Below are 15,165 nucleotides of genomic sequence, written 5' to 3' on the forward strand. Positions count from 1 at the left end.
AAAGAGACGCTTTTAAACATGGTCGTGTTTTCAATGTTTTGATAGCTTAGATATTTTTAGAATGAAAAGGATGTTGAATTCTTTAGTTGCGTTTAAAAAATAAATAGCACATAACTTGGGGTGAACAATGTAGATTATGAAATAGTTTAAGGACCAAATTGAGAGTAAGATTTAACCAACAACCTCACCAACCCAATTCAACAACCCCAAAAATATCAAATATCTGACCACTATCTATCATGATCTGAGAATATGGCATTATGCAAGTACAGATTAAAATTATCGATGGAGCGGGCTGGTTTAATGGATACAACTATACAAGCAACGATGGAGCTACAATGGGACACTAGGGTCAGCCGCTCATACTCTAATTTTAGTATAATATAATTTTTAAAAATTTTAAAAATATATATTTATAATTTTTTTTCTAAAAGTATGAAAAAATAAACAGGAATTACATATAAATGTTACTTTCGGTGTCATAAACTTATTATTTGAAAGTTATTGGTCATCGAAATATTAGTTTTGAGATGATATTTTCATTGGAAGAATAAAAAACTTGAGTTGTTTTGATTTTTAATACAAAAATGGTTAAGAAAAAGTTTTTTTTGTTTAAGTACGTAAATATGTAGTACATTAATTAGTAGTGTAGTTGTTTTGTGAAAAACTTTTTTCTTTCAAATAATTATATATACTTATCACAAACAACAAATTATAATAATTATAGTAGTTATGTAGGAAAGATATATTCGAGTTTTTTGCATTTTAATTGAATACGTTTTCATTTAATAAGATCTTGTCTGACACGTGTGGTATTTATTTATTTTTAAAAAATAGTATTTTAAAATATGAGTGTTACATCCGGTATTAAAAAAATGAAATTATTTTGATGGTTCATTTCCTATTATCGAGATAGGATCCATTTTTTTTTACATTTTCAGATACGACTTTTATACGTATGACAGACTTTTAAAATTACCCCTCACAAAAACATTTATGACTTCGTCTCTTATGAATTTACCAATATATCTTTAATGAACTCTTTCATTTGGAAATAATTAGATACTAATTATTCATTCTATCTTTAATGAATTAATTTACATCTAAAATATTTTCGTCATCTTTTAAATCAGTGACAGTTACATCTATTATGTACACCACTCGTCGCCATCACCATCACACTATCATTGCTGTCACCGCTACGGCATTGCATGGATATTATGCTACTTAGCTTTTATCTATACCATGATTCTTGACTTGACTTAGATACCGAATCGTATCTCTTTAAGAGAGGCGTAGTTATAAGAACAACTCACTGTCCAAATGAAAGACAATCGATTATACCAAATTAATGATTAATATTTAGATAGATAAATCACAAAATACAATTAAAAATATATAGAATAAAGTTTCAGTTTTAACAAGATACTATATGTCAAAATTAAAAACATTTAAAAATACAATGCGTTAGTAGACTATAATTTTTACGTGATTGTAACTGTAAAAGTGTAAAATGGGTGAAACAAACTCATGCGGTTATAGCTTTACATATTAGTATATTACATCCATTTTACTAATTCAAGTTTTAAACCTTAATATAAATTTTCAAATAGTATACAGTAGTTTTAAATTATATATGTAAGAACACATATTTTAAAATAATTAATAAATTATTTATTCATTGTTATCATTATTAAATTTATAATATTCATCATCGAATAATTTTATCATAAGAAAAATGTTACAAAATAATTTTAAATCATAACTTCTTTTTAGTTAAATAGTTATTTAGTACGTGTGCAAATCTTTTCTTTTGATTAGTGTGGATTTTATAGTAAAAACCACACTCACAACCGTCAAAATGTAACTCTAGTCAGCATATTCCCGTTAAATAGCGTGTGTATTATTTGAGTTGTTTATAAGTGTTTCATATTTATTTCTAATCGTTTTTAATCCTGTTTATATACATGTATATATTTGTGCTAAAATATTAAACATGTTTTTTTGAATTTTTGAATGAAACAATCAATAATAATAGTTAACATATAACTTTATTTGTGAAAACGTACAAAACCTTGTCTAAAGTTTAAGCCAAACATTGGTTTTATGTCCACGTTTTTTGTTAAAAACACTTTGGTTGGGTTATGCATAGGTTATTGAATATAAAACTATTGGATTATAATAAATCGGGTCATGTTAACAATTATTGAAAACCTTATGATACATCCAATCTGCCTATTTATCGGTTAATTCAACGTTTTATGACAGACATTTTTAGATATGTAGCATTGGTTGCAATCATAAAAATAGAAAAACATTTGGTTTAATATGATTAACATGGTAGTTGTATGTTGTCGTGGTTACATGTTCAATTCATACCATATCCACATTTATTTTTGTACTTTTATTATTGTATATGATGAACTTCAAAACTTAACTATATATACTCCAATGTAAAACTTACCTTTTTTTTTCCGACTATTCAAACAATTAAACTTTGCAATAAATATTTTTGTTAATAACACACCACTCTCATTCTCTAAAATACTTACAATATTTTTTAATAAACAATCATTTATTAAACCATACTCACATCTAGCCTCCGCCTCCATCACCACCACCAATTGCCACCACTGACCCGTCTTATTACGCGAACAACTTGCTAATTTAATGTAATAAACTTTTATTTGTTCCCATTTCATGTAAAAGTTAACTTAAATGAACTTTAATTTAGACTACCATTTCATCAATAACCTGACTTAGTTTTAACTGTTCAAATAATTGAAGTAGAAGAGTAGAAAGACGAATTTTTCGCAAGAGGATGTTTGGTTTAATTGTTTAAAAAACACATTGCTTATTATTATTAGTATTATTTTTTTTATCAAAAGAATACTTTTATAATGTTAAAAAAAAAAATACTACTCCGTAGTACTTTTCTATAAACACGTAAATTCATGTTAAAACAAGTATCCGACCCGGATGAGCAGCCGGTATTCTTCATTGTAGTCTTCGCGGGTCCATTCTCTATCTTCTGTTGTTCAGTTCTATTCAATTCCAATCTCTGTTTCTTCTTCGATCTAATCATCATTCATTCCTCAATTCTATCAACAAGAAAAGAAAGATATATTTTTTTTTCAAAAATAAAAAATCCGAAAGCTTCATCAACTAGTTGATCGACAACGAGGTTAATCATTTCTTATAACTAACACATTGATAATTATTATTTTCAGTTATTAACCGTTTCTATTTATTACTGTGTAATGATGTTCTACTATTTGGTTTAATTTTACGGTTTCTTTTACCGTCTTACTATATACTAGATCTACTTATATGTAACTGTGAGAATTTAGGCTTCTTTTTGATTTATTAGTTTATTCCAGATTGAACATATGTATCTGAAATTTACTAGAATGTAGTTTCTAGTATTGGATTTTCACCGGTCATTCTAGATGATCTGGTTAAAGAAAATAGTTAGCTTCAGTTTAACTGCTCGTGTGATGATTGTGCGTGTGCACTTGCTCGTATAAGTTTCAGTTTCGAGAAGTGATTTTCTGTCCGCTAGTCGATAATGATGATATATTGCTTTCTAGTTTGGATTTTAGACGATTTACGAGATCTATAACATGAGAAGTTGTAACTTTATGTGCAATGAGAAAATGCGATTCTATTTTTGAAATTGAGATGGACCAGGTGTTGATTTGAACTTGAGTTTATGCAAAAGTCACGGAGATTTCTTTATCAGTATGGGTTTTGTATGATTGATTATCTAGGATGATTTGGTTGAACCTTTCAATTAGGCTCAGTTTAAGGTATTGGTGTTCGAGTGCTGATATATGCATTTTTTTTATCAGTCGTTGTCTCTTGGAGTAGATTCTTTCAGTTATTCAATAGCTGCTTTTCTTTTTATGTATATGGAAATACGGAACAAAAAGTGTTTGCTATAGTGGAAAGTTCTGATATCTGATCTGTATGGATCTCAAAGTTTGTCTGGAGGTATTAGAGATATGCCTAACCAGAGACCCGTGTTCAAATTCTCGGTGTTGCTATATTGTGACTGACCACTGGTCTTTACAACTAGTTATAAGAGATAGTCGTTTTGTTTTCCTTAAATTTTCAAAGTAGGCATGTTCAATATCCTAATAATGGTAAATTGTTACTTCATCTATGGTCCAAATCCATGTACTCGGCCTTCAGTTTCTTGTATCGTCTAGGGCATTTGATCTACTCGATTATCCGACTCTCTTTAATGTTAGCCATTTGGATGAAAATTCGCAAACTAGTTAAATTTGCATGATAGATGACTCTAACTGAATGTTGGTTACCATTCATTATTTAGTTATATACGAATATGTATACGCTCACGTGATTGATACTGACGTCTATTTCGATCTTAGTTGATCTTCAATTGATTGCCATGTTTTGGATGCCGATGAGCCGATCTAGTATTTTGTTGTTTTTATATCAATTGTCTCATCAATTTAGTAATGAAGTTTCAAAAGGCTAATTTGTGTAGACATGTTTCTGCTATCCAAAGAGATCAAAGATGGAACCAAAAGTAACAAGTTATCAAATTCTGAGCCTCTTGTTTTAGATATAGAAGACTTCAAGGTAAAGCTTGACAATTATTTTTTTTGGGTGTATGGGTTTGTATTGCGATTTTTGGGTTTATAATACTCAATGCCATTGCTGTCTTGTTCTATTTTTTTTATGAAGGGGGACTTCTCATTTGATGCTTTATTTGGAAACTTAGTAAATGAGCTGCTGCCATCTTTCCAAGAAGAAGATACTGACTCATTAGAGGGAAATAGTAATATTAGTGCCAATGATACTTTATCAAATGGAAGGTCAGTCCAGGGACAATCAAGTCCGCTATTCCCAGAAGTTGACTCTTTATTGTCAATGTTTAAGAATTCCTGTTCGCAGTTAGTTGAACTCCGGAAACAGGTATATGTGGATCGTGAGTGGCCATGCATCCAATTATTGTTATTATTACCGTCTGTTTCATCTGTTCACTGAGCAATTTTATTATTTTGTTTGTTGTAGCTTGACGGAAAACTGTATAATCTTAAAAAAGATGTTGCTTCACAAGACTCGAAACATAGGAAGACACTTGGAGAGGTAAATCTTTAACTCCATTACCCCCTTCGTTTTTGGTATTTATGTGTTATGTTGACCTATTTTGAGTTCTATATATCATGGTAAGTGACAAGATAAGTTTTTACAATTCTTCGGAGGTCGAGCTCAACTGTCTCCGCAAGTTTCTGGTGACCAAGTTTATAGGCCGGGTTTATTTTTGTGGATAAAGCCATGAGTTTGTAGACGCAGTTTCTCTATAAATCTGCATACCACAGTATATCCATGAGTATACAGACCGGATATCATGTATTGCATTTGATGATGAGTATATTTTAATATTGGTTTTTTTCTCATTTTCTTGAAATGGCATAGTATATAATAATTAATATCTGTCTACATAGACATGAATGTTTATTGAATTGTTACTAGTAAGGCTTATTTGGGATCCTATTTTAGGCTTCAAGTTTCATATATTATTAGTAAGGCTTTAAATAATTTTCATTTGCAGCTCGAAAAAGGTGTCGATGGCTTGTTTGATAGTTTTGCAAGATTGGATTCACGGATATCTAGTGTTGGACAAACAGCTGCTAAAATTGGGGATCATTTGCAGGTAAAGCTTGGTTGCTCATTAGCTTATGGAAGTTATATTACTTTTTTACTTATCAGACTCTGCTAAATCTTTGTGCTCACAGAGTGCAGATTCACAGAGAGAGACTGCTAGCCAGACGATGGAGCTAATAAAGGTACTTTAAGTGGATGCAGTCGTTGACAATGTATTTTTGCGTTGCAATGTATTAACACACTAATGCTGATCCTATCTGCAGTACTTGATGGAATTCAACAGTAGCCCTGGTGACCTGATGGAACTGTCTCCTTTATTTTCTGATGACAGCCGTGTTGCCGAGGCTGCTTCAATTGCCCAGAAATTGCGTAAGTACATTGCGTATAAACAATTTACTGCGTATATGTGATTGTTTTAAAAGTACCCAACCTTTAGTAGTGAAGGTAATATTGACCCAATATATGTTAATTGTTGACATTGTTACATTATTTCAACAACTTAAATGGGCAGACCTTTAAAATTAAATGATGGAAGCGGGTCAAATGTGTTGACTGTTGAATGGGGCTTAACTCATCCGAATTGTATCTAAAATGCACAAACTCTTGTATATCTAAGGTGGTCGACTTTCCCCCAAAAAAGCAAGTACAACCTATTGTTATTAATCAGAATTTTATTGTAATAATATAGTTTTGGTAACCTGTCACCCCTGTATCGTCTGCTTTGACCTGCATTAAAGAGTAAACATTTGTCCCAAACTTTTTCTGACCCATTACCCAACCCGTATGAATCAACCATTTTGCCACCTTTACTTGTATGCAACACCCTTTTTTTTAGATCAGTATCTTTTTGTGAAATTAAGTTTTTTTCGTGTATTAAAAAATCAGGTTCATTTGCGGAGGAAGATATTGGAAGACAGGGTGTGACTATGCATTCTGTTCCAGGGAATGCAACTGCTAGTAGAGGATTGGAGGTTGCTGTTGGTAACCTTCAAGAATACTGCAATGGTAATTTATAATTGAGTTCCTGAATTGTAGTTTTCTGTGTGCATTTATGGAAACATGGAGCACTCTCAATTTATGATGTATTGCAATTGATCCTGGCTTGCAGCATTTACCATTTTTTACTTTTCCGTAAAAAGTTCCTACCTTCGTCTGAAACACCTCAACCTGCATTTGATAATTCGAATCCATGTAGACATATAATATATGTAATCGTGGATTTAAGCTAATATTTTTTTTCAATTTGAAACGAACCTATTAATCTATTGTTGAAGTTAGTAGTTAAAGTTTTTTACACATTGACGATCTTAGTAAAATGTGAATTATTTTATTGTGACTTAGAAATAATGGTTCACTTGATTTATCATCACTGCACTATCTAGTGCATGCTGCATTTTGGCATGCTTAAATTTAACCACATTAAAATTTGGGCAACCCCACAGAGGAATTAAACCTTTGCATTTGGTGTTGAAACAATTCTACATTTTATCTAAAGATCAGCATTTAGTATAGTCTCTGTAAATGTCTGGATATTTGATATATGTGGATAGTTATTTTTTTGGGTAAATGATTTTTCCGCGGTAAACTATTTTATATATAAATAGCGTTACAATACATGGACGGGACTCCCGTCCCCAAATTAAAGTATTGAGACTGTATCTTATGTCTAGGAAAAAGGTGAATTTGAATTCTTTGACAATGTTTGGAGTTTTGATGACTACTATTATGTTTTTGTATCCATCTTCTTTCATAAAGTTAAGTTATGACAGTAAGATTAGATATTACATCTCAAATCCCAAAAGTCGAATATTTAGGATTTCTGAGAAAGAAAACCAGAACACTTGGGCGTAGGGAGTATTAAATGTTAATACTTTTCTGTGTGTACTGCTAAAAATAATTTGCAATTATGGTTAATGCTTTTACAGAGCTGGAGAACAGATTGCTGTCCCGGTTTGATGCTGCATCTCAGAAAAGAGAGTTGTCTACCATGGCCGAGTGTGCAAAAATCCTATCTCAGGTACTTCTGCTCCATCTTTGTTTGTCAGATCAGCTGGAATTTCTTTATCGGAAAAGTAAACACTAAAACTGTAGGTTCTACAATTAGCAAAGTTTTCAGAAGCTACTTAAGATAAAGCTTCTAAGACGTAATATTCAATCAAAAGTTTAACTCAAATAATTTTTGGTGATAAATATGAGCTGTTCGGCTTACCTTGTGGCTATGATATTCAGTTTAACAGAGGTACCAGTGCCATGCAACATTATGTCGGTTTGCGTCCAATGTTTGATGTTGAAGTCATGAATGAAGACTCCAAAGCTGTTCTTGGTGACCAGGATTCCCTACCTAGTCCCAGTAGTGTGGCCCGTGCACTTTCATCTAGGTACAAAGAGATTACAGGTATGAATGTTTCCAACAAATCTAAAGTGAATTTGAAGGCAACCCTGGGTGTTCATAATTTATGATCTACTTGTTATAAATGGATTCCAGATACTGTCAGAAAGGAAGCAGCCACTATTATGGCTGTATTTCCTTCTCCAAATGATGTTATGTCAATTTTGGTACAGGTATTTGCAAAGAAACCACACTTCTCCGCTTAAAGTATTTTTGCGGGCTTTTTCTTATGAATTTTGTTATTTGCTGAATGTCGATCATAATTTACTTTTATATCCACTTTATGATGTTCTTGCAATAGCGAGTGATGGAAGACCGAGTTCCTAAACTTTTAGAGAAGCTATTGGTGAAACCATCTTTAGTACATCCACCTCCAATGGGAGAAGGTGGTCTGTTGCTAGTAAGTTCAGTGACTGGTTGCATTAGTTATTTGTATTAAATGATTTGTGTTTGGTTTAGGTATATAATCTAGCTGTTGTACTTGGATGTGGTTTCAGTACCTTAGAATGCTAGCGGTGGGGTATGAGAAGACACAGGAACTTGCCAAAGATCTACGCAGTGTTGGATGCGGTGACTTGGATATTGAAGGTATGTCATTGCTTAGGAACATTGCTAGCTTCCTTGAAATAAATTAATGACTTGACGGCTGAAGTTAGTATTGCATTGTACACATAATGTATGTAAGGAAACTCTGTTGCTGATTTAATTAGCAGTATAGAAGGGGGCCTGAATTGAGATACTCCTTATTTTACCTTGCATGGAAATTCACTTGATGTTTAATATGTTGCTTTGGCTGCAACTTCAGTGACAAGTCTTTCTTATTTTGGATGGTGAAATAATTGAAATTCAAGGTGTTAAATCTTAAATAAGCTACAATATGTCATTATGTAAATGTAGCTAAAGGCACTTGCATTGTTCAACTTATTTTTCAAATTATAACTTTTGAAGGATTAGATTCCATGATAACGTAATACAATTCTCATTAGCATGACTAGAAGATTTGTATGATGAATAACTGATTCTCATGTAATGTAGCTTTTAAAATCAAATGATGCGCTGTTGGTTATAACACACATGGGTCAATAGTTTATCACTGAACTAAAACATAGTAATTTACTAATTTTCCTTCAACACATCTATCATGTTAATATATTATTTAATGGGTCATCCCTTAGTTCCGGAGAAACATCACAGTTTTTGAGAGGAATCATTTCTGTGTTTGAAGATTCTTCATTTGATACGTGTCCATGAAAATGTAGTTTTTTAAGAAAATAAAAGTTGTTCTTAATCTTCTAAAAGTCAAGGGTGGAGCTGGTTACGCTATTTGAATCAAGATGTATAGCTTGGTTGTGTCAAAGAATGGACAATGCAGAATATTCTACATCATTGATTCACTTAATGATCTTTGGATAATGTGGAATGTGTTAATTGCTAGATATAACATGAAAGCTCAAACATTTCAGCTGAAGGCAATATTCTACATCATTGATTCCCTTAATGATCTTTGGATAATGTGGAATGTGTTAATTGCTAGATATAACATGAAAGCTCAAACATTTCAGCTGAAGGCATATGGAACTTCTAGTTACTTATATATTTTGTTGCTGGTACAGGCCTAACAGAATCTCTATTCCTGGATCACAAAGACATGTACATTGAATATGAGCAAGCTTCTTTAAGACAACTGTACAAAGCTAAGGTTCGTTCAAACACATAGACATCTCTCTCTCTCTCTCTATATATATATATATTGCTTATGCATCAGCCCATGCAGATGGAGGAACTGCTTTCTGAGAGCCAGCTGTCTGGAGAGTCAACAGGATCAATTGGACGTTCGAAAGGTGCTTCAATATCATCTTCCCACCAGCAGATATCTGTCACAGTGGTCACCGAGTTTGTGCGTTGGAACGAAGAAGCAATCTCAAGATGCACTTTGTTATCATCCCAGGTAGAGTAATTTTAATGCATCATTATCATGTGCTAATAACTATGTAATGCACTTAGAAGCCAACATGTTTATGTTGCACATCAGTTTTGGTTTATTATCTGGGCATGTTACAATCTATATAATCATGATGTACAAACTTGTAATAGATCTGCACATGCTACATTGAACAAAAGGAATTTGGTTCTGGAAATGGGCCAGACAGTAACTTGCATATCATATGCTTCTGGATAATTTGAGGGGTTCTTACGTTGTACTCCATTGTCTTTGTGCAGCCTGCTAATCTTGCAGCCAATGTCAAAACTGTGTTCACTTGCCTTCTAGACCAAGTAAGTTATAAGTTTTTAGTAATTTATATTGTTTCATCATTTGCATATATTTGACTTTTATTTACTCCCATTCTTTTCATGTCACAGGTCAGTCAATATACAACAGAAGGACTTGAAAGAGCCAGAGATGGCCTCACAGAAGCTGCAGCTTTGAGGGAGAGGTTTGTTCTGGGAACTAGTGTTAGTCGAAGAGTTGCTGCTGCTGCTGCTTCAGCTGTAAACCCTCTATGCATGCCTTTATCATAGCACTGAATATCTCTATGCTAAGAGCAAGTTCTATTTCAGAAAGAAAAAAATAATTAAAGTATCAGAATAAGGAGATTACATTAATTTTAGCAATCATGATAGCCTGAATTTCATGTGTAGGCAGAAGCCGCCGCCGCTGCTGGTGAAAGCAGTTTTAGATCTTTCATGGTTGCGGTACAACGTTGCGGAAGTAGTGTGGCTATTGTTCAGCAAGTAGGTTGAGTTATTCCTAGTTACTTCTTTTTCATATATGTTGTGAAGAACGTGAGTGGGTTCTCAGTTGGATTAAGTTGCTTCAGTCAGTACTGGAGGTGACAAAACGGGGTTGGGGTCAGACAAGTTTGTTCTTTCCCTTGAATATTTAATAAAACTAATGTGTTAAATCTCATCAAAAAACTACTATTACTACAATGAATTTCAAAGAAAGCGATTAAAGATGGTATATGCATTTTAAATACCCTTCAGGTGCCTATCAACCCCTTTGAGCCGCTCAACTCATTATATTGTTATATTTTGTTAAACGATATATAACGTTAGAGACAAAGCATAACCCAATTTGACCCATTAATTCACAAATGTGTTGAAATTTCCACGTACTTGGCAATCTTCTTATGTACTTGAGTGAAGAATCTGAAGCTTCTTTATTTCTAACTTGGATTATGTTTATTTTTTGTTAGTACTTCGCTAATTCTATTTCAAGGCTTTTGTTACCTGTGGATGGTGCGCATGCTGCTTCGTGTGAAGAAATGGCAACAGCTATGGCCAGTGCGGAGGGGGCTGCATATAAAGGGCTCCAACAGTGCATTGAGACAGTTATGGCCGAGGTTTGTTATTAGACTCTGAACTGGTGTGCTTTTGAAGTATGCTATGGAATGGGGGATATTTTCAGAAATATCGGTTTACCCTTCATTGGCATATGTTATTTTCTCAAGATACTATGTTCCGCAAAGTAAATATAGTTCTTTTTAAAAAATTTACATCCCTTTTTCTCCAGGTGGAGCGGTTACTTTCAGCTGAGCAAAAAGCTACCGATTATAAGTCACCTGATGATGGTGTTGTGCCTGATCATCGGCCCACAAATGCATGCATAAGGTTGTCTGTCTTACGAGCTTGTCTTTAAACTTAGTGTTTTCAAGAAAATTCCTTTTTTTGTTAGCATTTCACTAGATATGTCCTTCATCTGCCAAGAGTTAGGTTTTTAAATATAATTGTTAAGTTCTGCTCTAATTTTGCCAGAGTTGTGGCATACCTCTCCCGTGTGCTTGAGGCAGCATTCACCGCACTAGAAGGTCTGAACAAGCAAGCTTTCCTAACTGAATTGGTAGGACACATACCTTCCAGTCACTTTGTTATCTTATATGATGCATTAAGTTGCTTTTTATGTTGGTACCAATCATATGATATGATGATTATTCGGATGACATTTTTAATGCAGGGGAACCGCTTGCACAAAGGACTGAGTAATCACTGGCAGAAGTACACTTTTAATCCCAGGTAACTCTTTGGTCTTATATAATGCATATATTTTTTTTTCGTTTTCAAGTGATATTTAAGGATACCTTCTGGTCTTTCTAGAAGCTATCTACAACCACTTTGTTGTCATGTGAGTTGCAGAGGATAGTTTTTATCTACACAGTGAGTATCTTTGAAACTACAGTTCCATGAACAGAAACATCATCTCATCCTATCGGTCCCGTAAATTCAAATTGTATACATTGAAAATACTTGTGCAAGAAATTTGCTGTCAGTGATGATACAATTACTGAAGGGTTAAGTATCTGGAAGTGTAAGTAACTTTTACATTTTTTCTATTGTGTGAACGTAACTTTCATTTGGTTCATTGTATGCAACTAACCCGCTAAATTTGAACGATTAATGTAAACTTTTAAGGTTGACCAATCAAAAACTTCTACGTGGCACCTCATATGGTGTGCCACGTATACACTTTTACATTAATCGTTCAATTTGGCGGGTTGATTACATACAATGAACCAAATGAAAGTTACATTCACACAATAGAAAAAATGTAAAAGTTACTTACATCCCTAGATACTAAACCCATTACTGAAAACCTTAAAAAGCCATCTCCATTTCCCCATCTCCGAATTTGCAGAAGAAGTATCTTTTTGAAATATTCCTTTTCCAAAAAGTTTCATCTCAGGCATATTTCTTTATACAACATTATAACTTAACTAGGTTATCATTAGATATAATCCTTAATACACAATCATTTGTGAAATTTACTTAATGATAAGTAACTGACCATATGATATATTCAATATAATAATGATTAGTGATAGTGTGATACTATCATGAATATTGACAAGATACAAAAAAGATTTCAACTTACTATAGCTGCTTTTCATTTTGAGCTTAAATATCCGATAAATCTATTTGAAAGATTTTTGAGCAAAATTTTTAAAAAAATTTTTAGCAAGTCGGAACATCTTTTAATAAGTTGTAATCGCAATGGTCTTATTATAATTGTCTTACCTAATGATGTAATAAAATGTAGTTCTAATCAATTATCTGGTAAATTATTTTTGTTACCAATCTTTTAGGTTATCATCTCATTTAATAATAATCATGACATAATAATTAAAAAAGGGGTAAAGGAGGGCACCCTGTTCCCGGAACCACATTGGATCCCCATCATCTCACCCAGTAAGGGTTATGATACCGGTAAAATACCTTTACTTAATATTCACATGATTTGGGCATACATAAGGATCGAATCCGCGTCTTTCAAGTTTCAACTTCACATGTGGGCCCAAGCTGCATTGGTAACGGGTACCACTCCGTCTATTGATGGGTTGGTATAATGACATAATAATTGATCAATTATAACTTATAAGTATGCCAGTAATAATTTAGTAAATGCATGGGTTATAATGATATAGTAGCTATGGTCAGCCTATGGATTAGTGAATAGTGTTGCTCCAAACACGGCGAAAAAGCCGTTTACAGAAACTTCGTAGTTGGAGCAAAGATTGGAGCGGAATTTTTTCTCCAAAATCCGAAGTTGGAGGTGTATTTGGAGGTAAAATTGGAGAGGGCTTTAAGAAAATGGAATGCATTCTGCAGAATTTGTCATTACATGTCATAAAAATTCAGATTTGTTAAGAAAGGGAACTTTTGCACCCATTGGTTGGCTTAAATGTGATATGTGTATAACTAGCTGATGGTAACTCATATATGCTTTGGTATTCTCTCCTATTGTAGTGGAGGATTAAGGCTCAAGCGTGACATCACCGAATATGGGGATTTTGTAAGAAGCTTCAATGCCCCCACAGTTGACGAGAAATTTGAATCATTAAGCATGTAAGCTGCAACCTTTAATTAAGCTTTTGTGGGCTTTTTGTATGTTCTAAGACTTTAACTGCTATTCAGTTTTCACTGAAAACGAATTTGCACATATGGCTCACAGATACTCTCAAGTGTTCCATGACGAGCTGTTAGATAAGCCATATTGTGGCAAAAGCTTCTTTTTTTACATAATATAATAATAAAATTGGGGCAGTCATTATAATTTACACACTGTTGGTCTTAAAGTTATTTTACTGTGATAGTCTGTTACTGATTAAAATATTTTGTCTCCAGTATGGCCAATGTCTTTATCGTTGCACCTGAAAGCTTGTCAAGTCTGTTTGAAGGCACACCAAGCATACTGAAAGACGCTCAAAGGTAACTCATTTCTTAAAGTATCTGTTCAAATTGAATAAATTAAGCTGCTATTTCAAACTGTGTTTCCTATACACGAAAGGATAATTTAACATTCTGAAATGCATATACTGCAACCCTAAGAAATAGGAGGTGGGTTGGATCCACGACTTTCGATTGCACTTCCTCGCTTCCTCTATCACCTCACTTCATCTTACACGCCTCAGTGAAAAGTAGTCTGTGTATTTATATTACTGGCCTGCTTGTTTACCTGCTTAATGATCTTCCCGTGTTGCATATAAATTCAGATTTATTCAGCTTAGAGAGGACTATAAAAGTGCAAAACTTGCAGCAAAGCTCAGCTCCCTTTGGCCAAGCTCTTAATGCAGAAATTCACAAACTTCAACCATCAGATAATGTGATATCAGCCTTTTCTTCTTCTTTAAGTTGAGATTTAAACGACTAGATTTTGTGTACTAGTACCCGATGTATTGTTTATATCACATATATTTCTTTTTTTTATTTTATTTTTATTATTAATATTTTCTATTTCTGTACCAACATGGGTGGTTCATTGTTAATGTAATTGTTGTAGAGTTTAGTTTTAAACTGTCTTTTTAACTTCGGTTTTCTTGTTTATTTCATACATCTGACATGATTATCAAACCTTGTACTTGTGTTTCAGTGTATATCACAATCAGTTCCAGCTTTCTTTTCGTAAATCTAATGTTGTAATCATTTTACCAGTCGTACACTATTTGTTCACGGAAAGTTACAGTGATTTACGTGATTAAGAATGTTATGTTATTGTAGGTTTTCTATAACTAATGGCTGTCCCATCTGTAATGTCAAGAATTCCGTTAGTTCTAAGAAAAGCTCACAGTTGATTTGATATACACATGATTAGAAAACATTATCCCATGCGCTTTATCCACCTAAAAGTTTAACCGTTATAGGTA

The 15,165-nt window shown here is 33.2% G+C and overlaps 1 protein-coding gene across 1 annotated transcript; it reads left to right on the plus strand.

The window, feature by feature from the left end:
- Positions 1-252: 252 nt before the first annotated feature.
- On the plus strand, positions 253-14,815 carry LOC122592163 (exocyst complex component SEC10b). The gene is made up of 26 exons (XM_043764368.1): positions 253-351; positions 3,170-3,186; positions 4,530-4,608; positions 4,714-4,944; positions 5,044-5,118; positions 5,585-5,686; positions 5,769-5,819; positions 5,901-6,006; positions 6,523-6,642; positions 7,563-7,654; positions 7,867-8,032; positions 8,123-8,199; positions 8,328-8,426; positions 8,524-8,614; positions 9,640-9,725; positions 9,801-9,974; positions 10,247-10,300; positions 10,388-10,516; positions 10,667-10,759; positions 11,224-11,370; positions 11,541-11,638; positions 11,783-11,867; positions 11,982-12,040; positions 13,769-13,867; positions 14,147-14,230; positions 14,515-14,815. Exons 1-26 carry the CDS (start codon positions 253-255, stop codon positions 14,588-14,590), a joined length of 2,589 nt encoding a protein of 862 aa, XP_043620303.1. The 3' UTR covers positions 14,591-14,815.
- Positions 14,816-15,165: the final 350 nt, after the last annotated feature.

The sequence above is a fragment of the Erigeron canadensis genome, chromosome 3, assembly GCF_010389155.1.
Source record: "Erigeron canadensis isolate Cc75 chromosome 3, C_canadensis_v1, whole genome shotgun sequence".
In the NCBI taxonomy this organism is placed as follows: Eukaryota; Viridiplantae; Streptophyta; class Magnoliopsida; order Asterales; family Asteraceae; genus Erigeron; species Erigeron canadensis.

What these genes read in the sequence shown, in the direction of transcription:
- LOC122592163 (XM_043764368.1), top strand. Translation starts at nt 253, where the DNA reads ATGGCATTATGCAAGTACAGATTAAAATTATCGATGGAGCGGGCTGGT. An exon ending in AAATTGGGGATCATTTGCAG is followed by an intron (nt 5,687 to 5,768) that starts GTAAAGCTTGGT and finishes TTGTGCTCACAG; the next exon opens with AGTGCAGATTCACAGAGAGA. An exon ending in TTGAGACAGTTATGGCCGAG is followed by an intron (nt 11,371 to 11,540) that starts GTTTGTTATTAG and finishes CTTTTTCTCCAG; the next exon opens with GTGGAGCGGTTACTTTCAGC.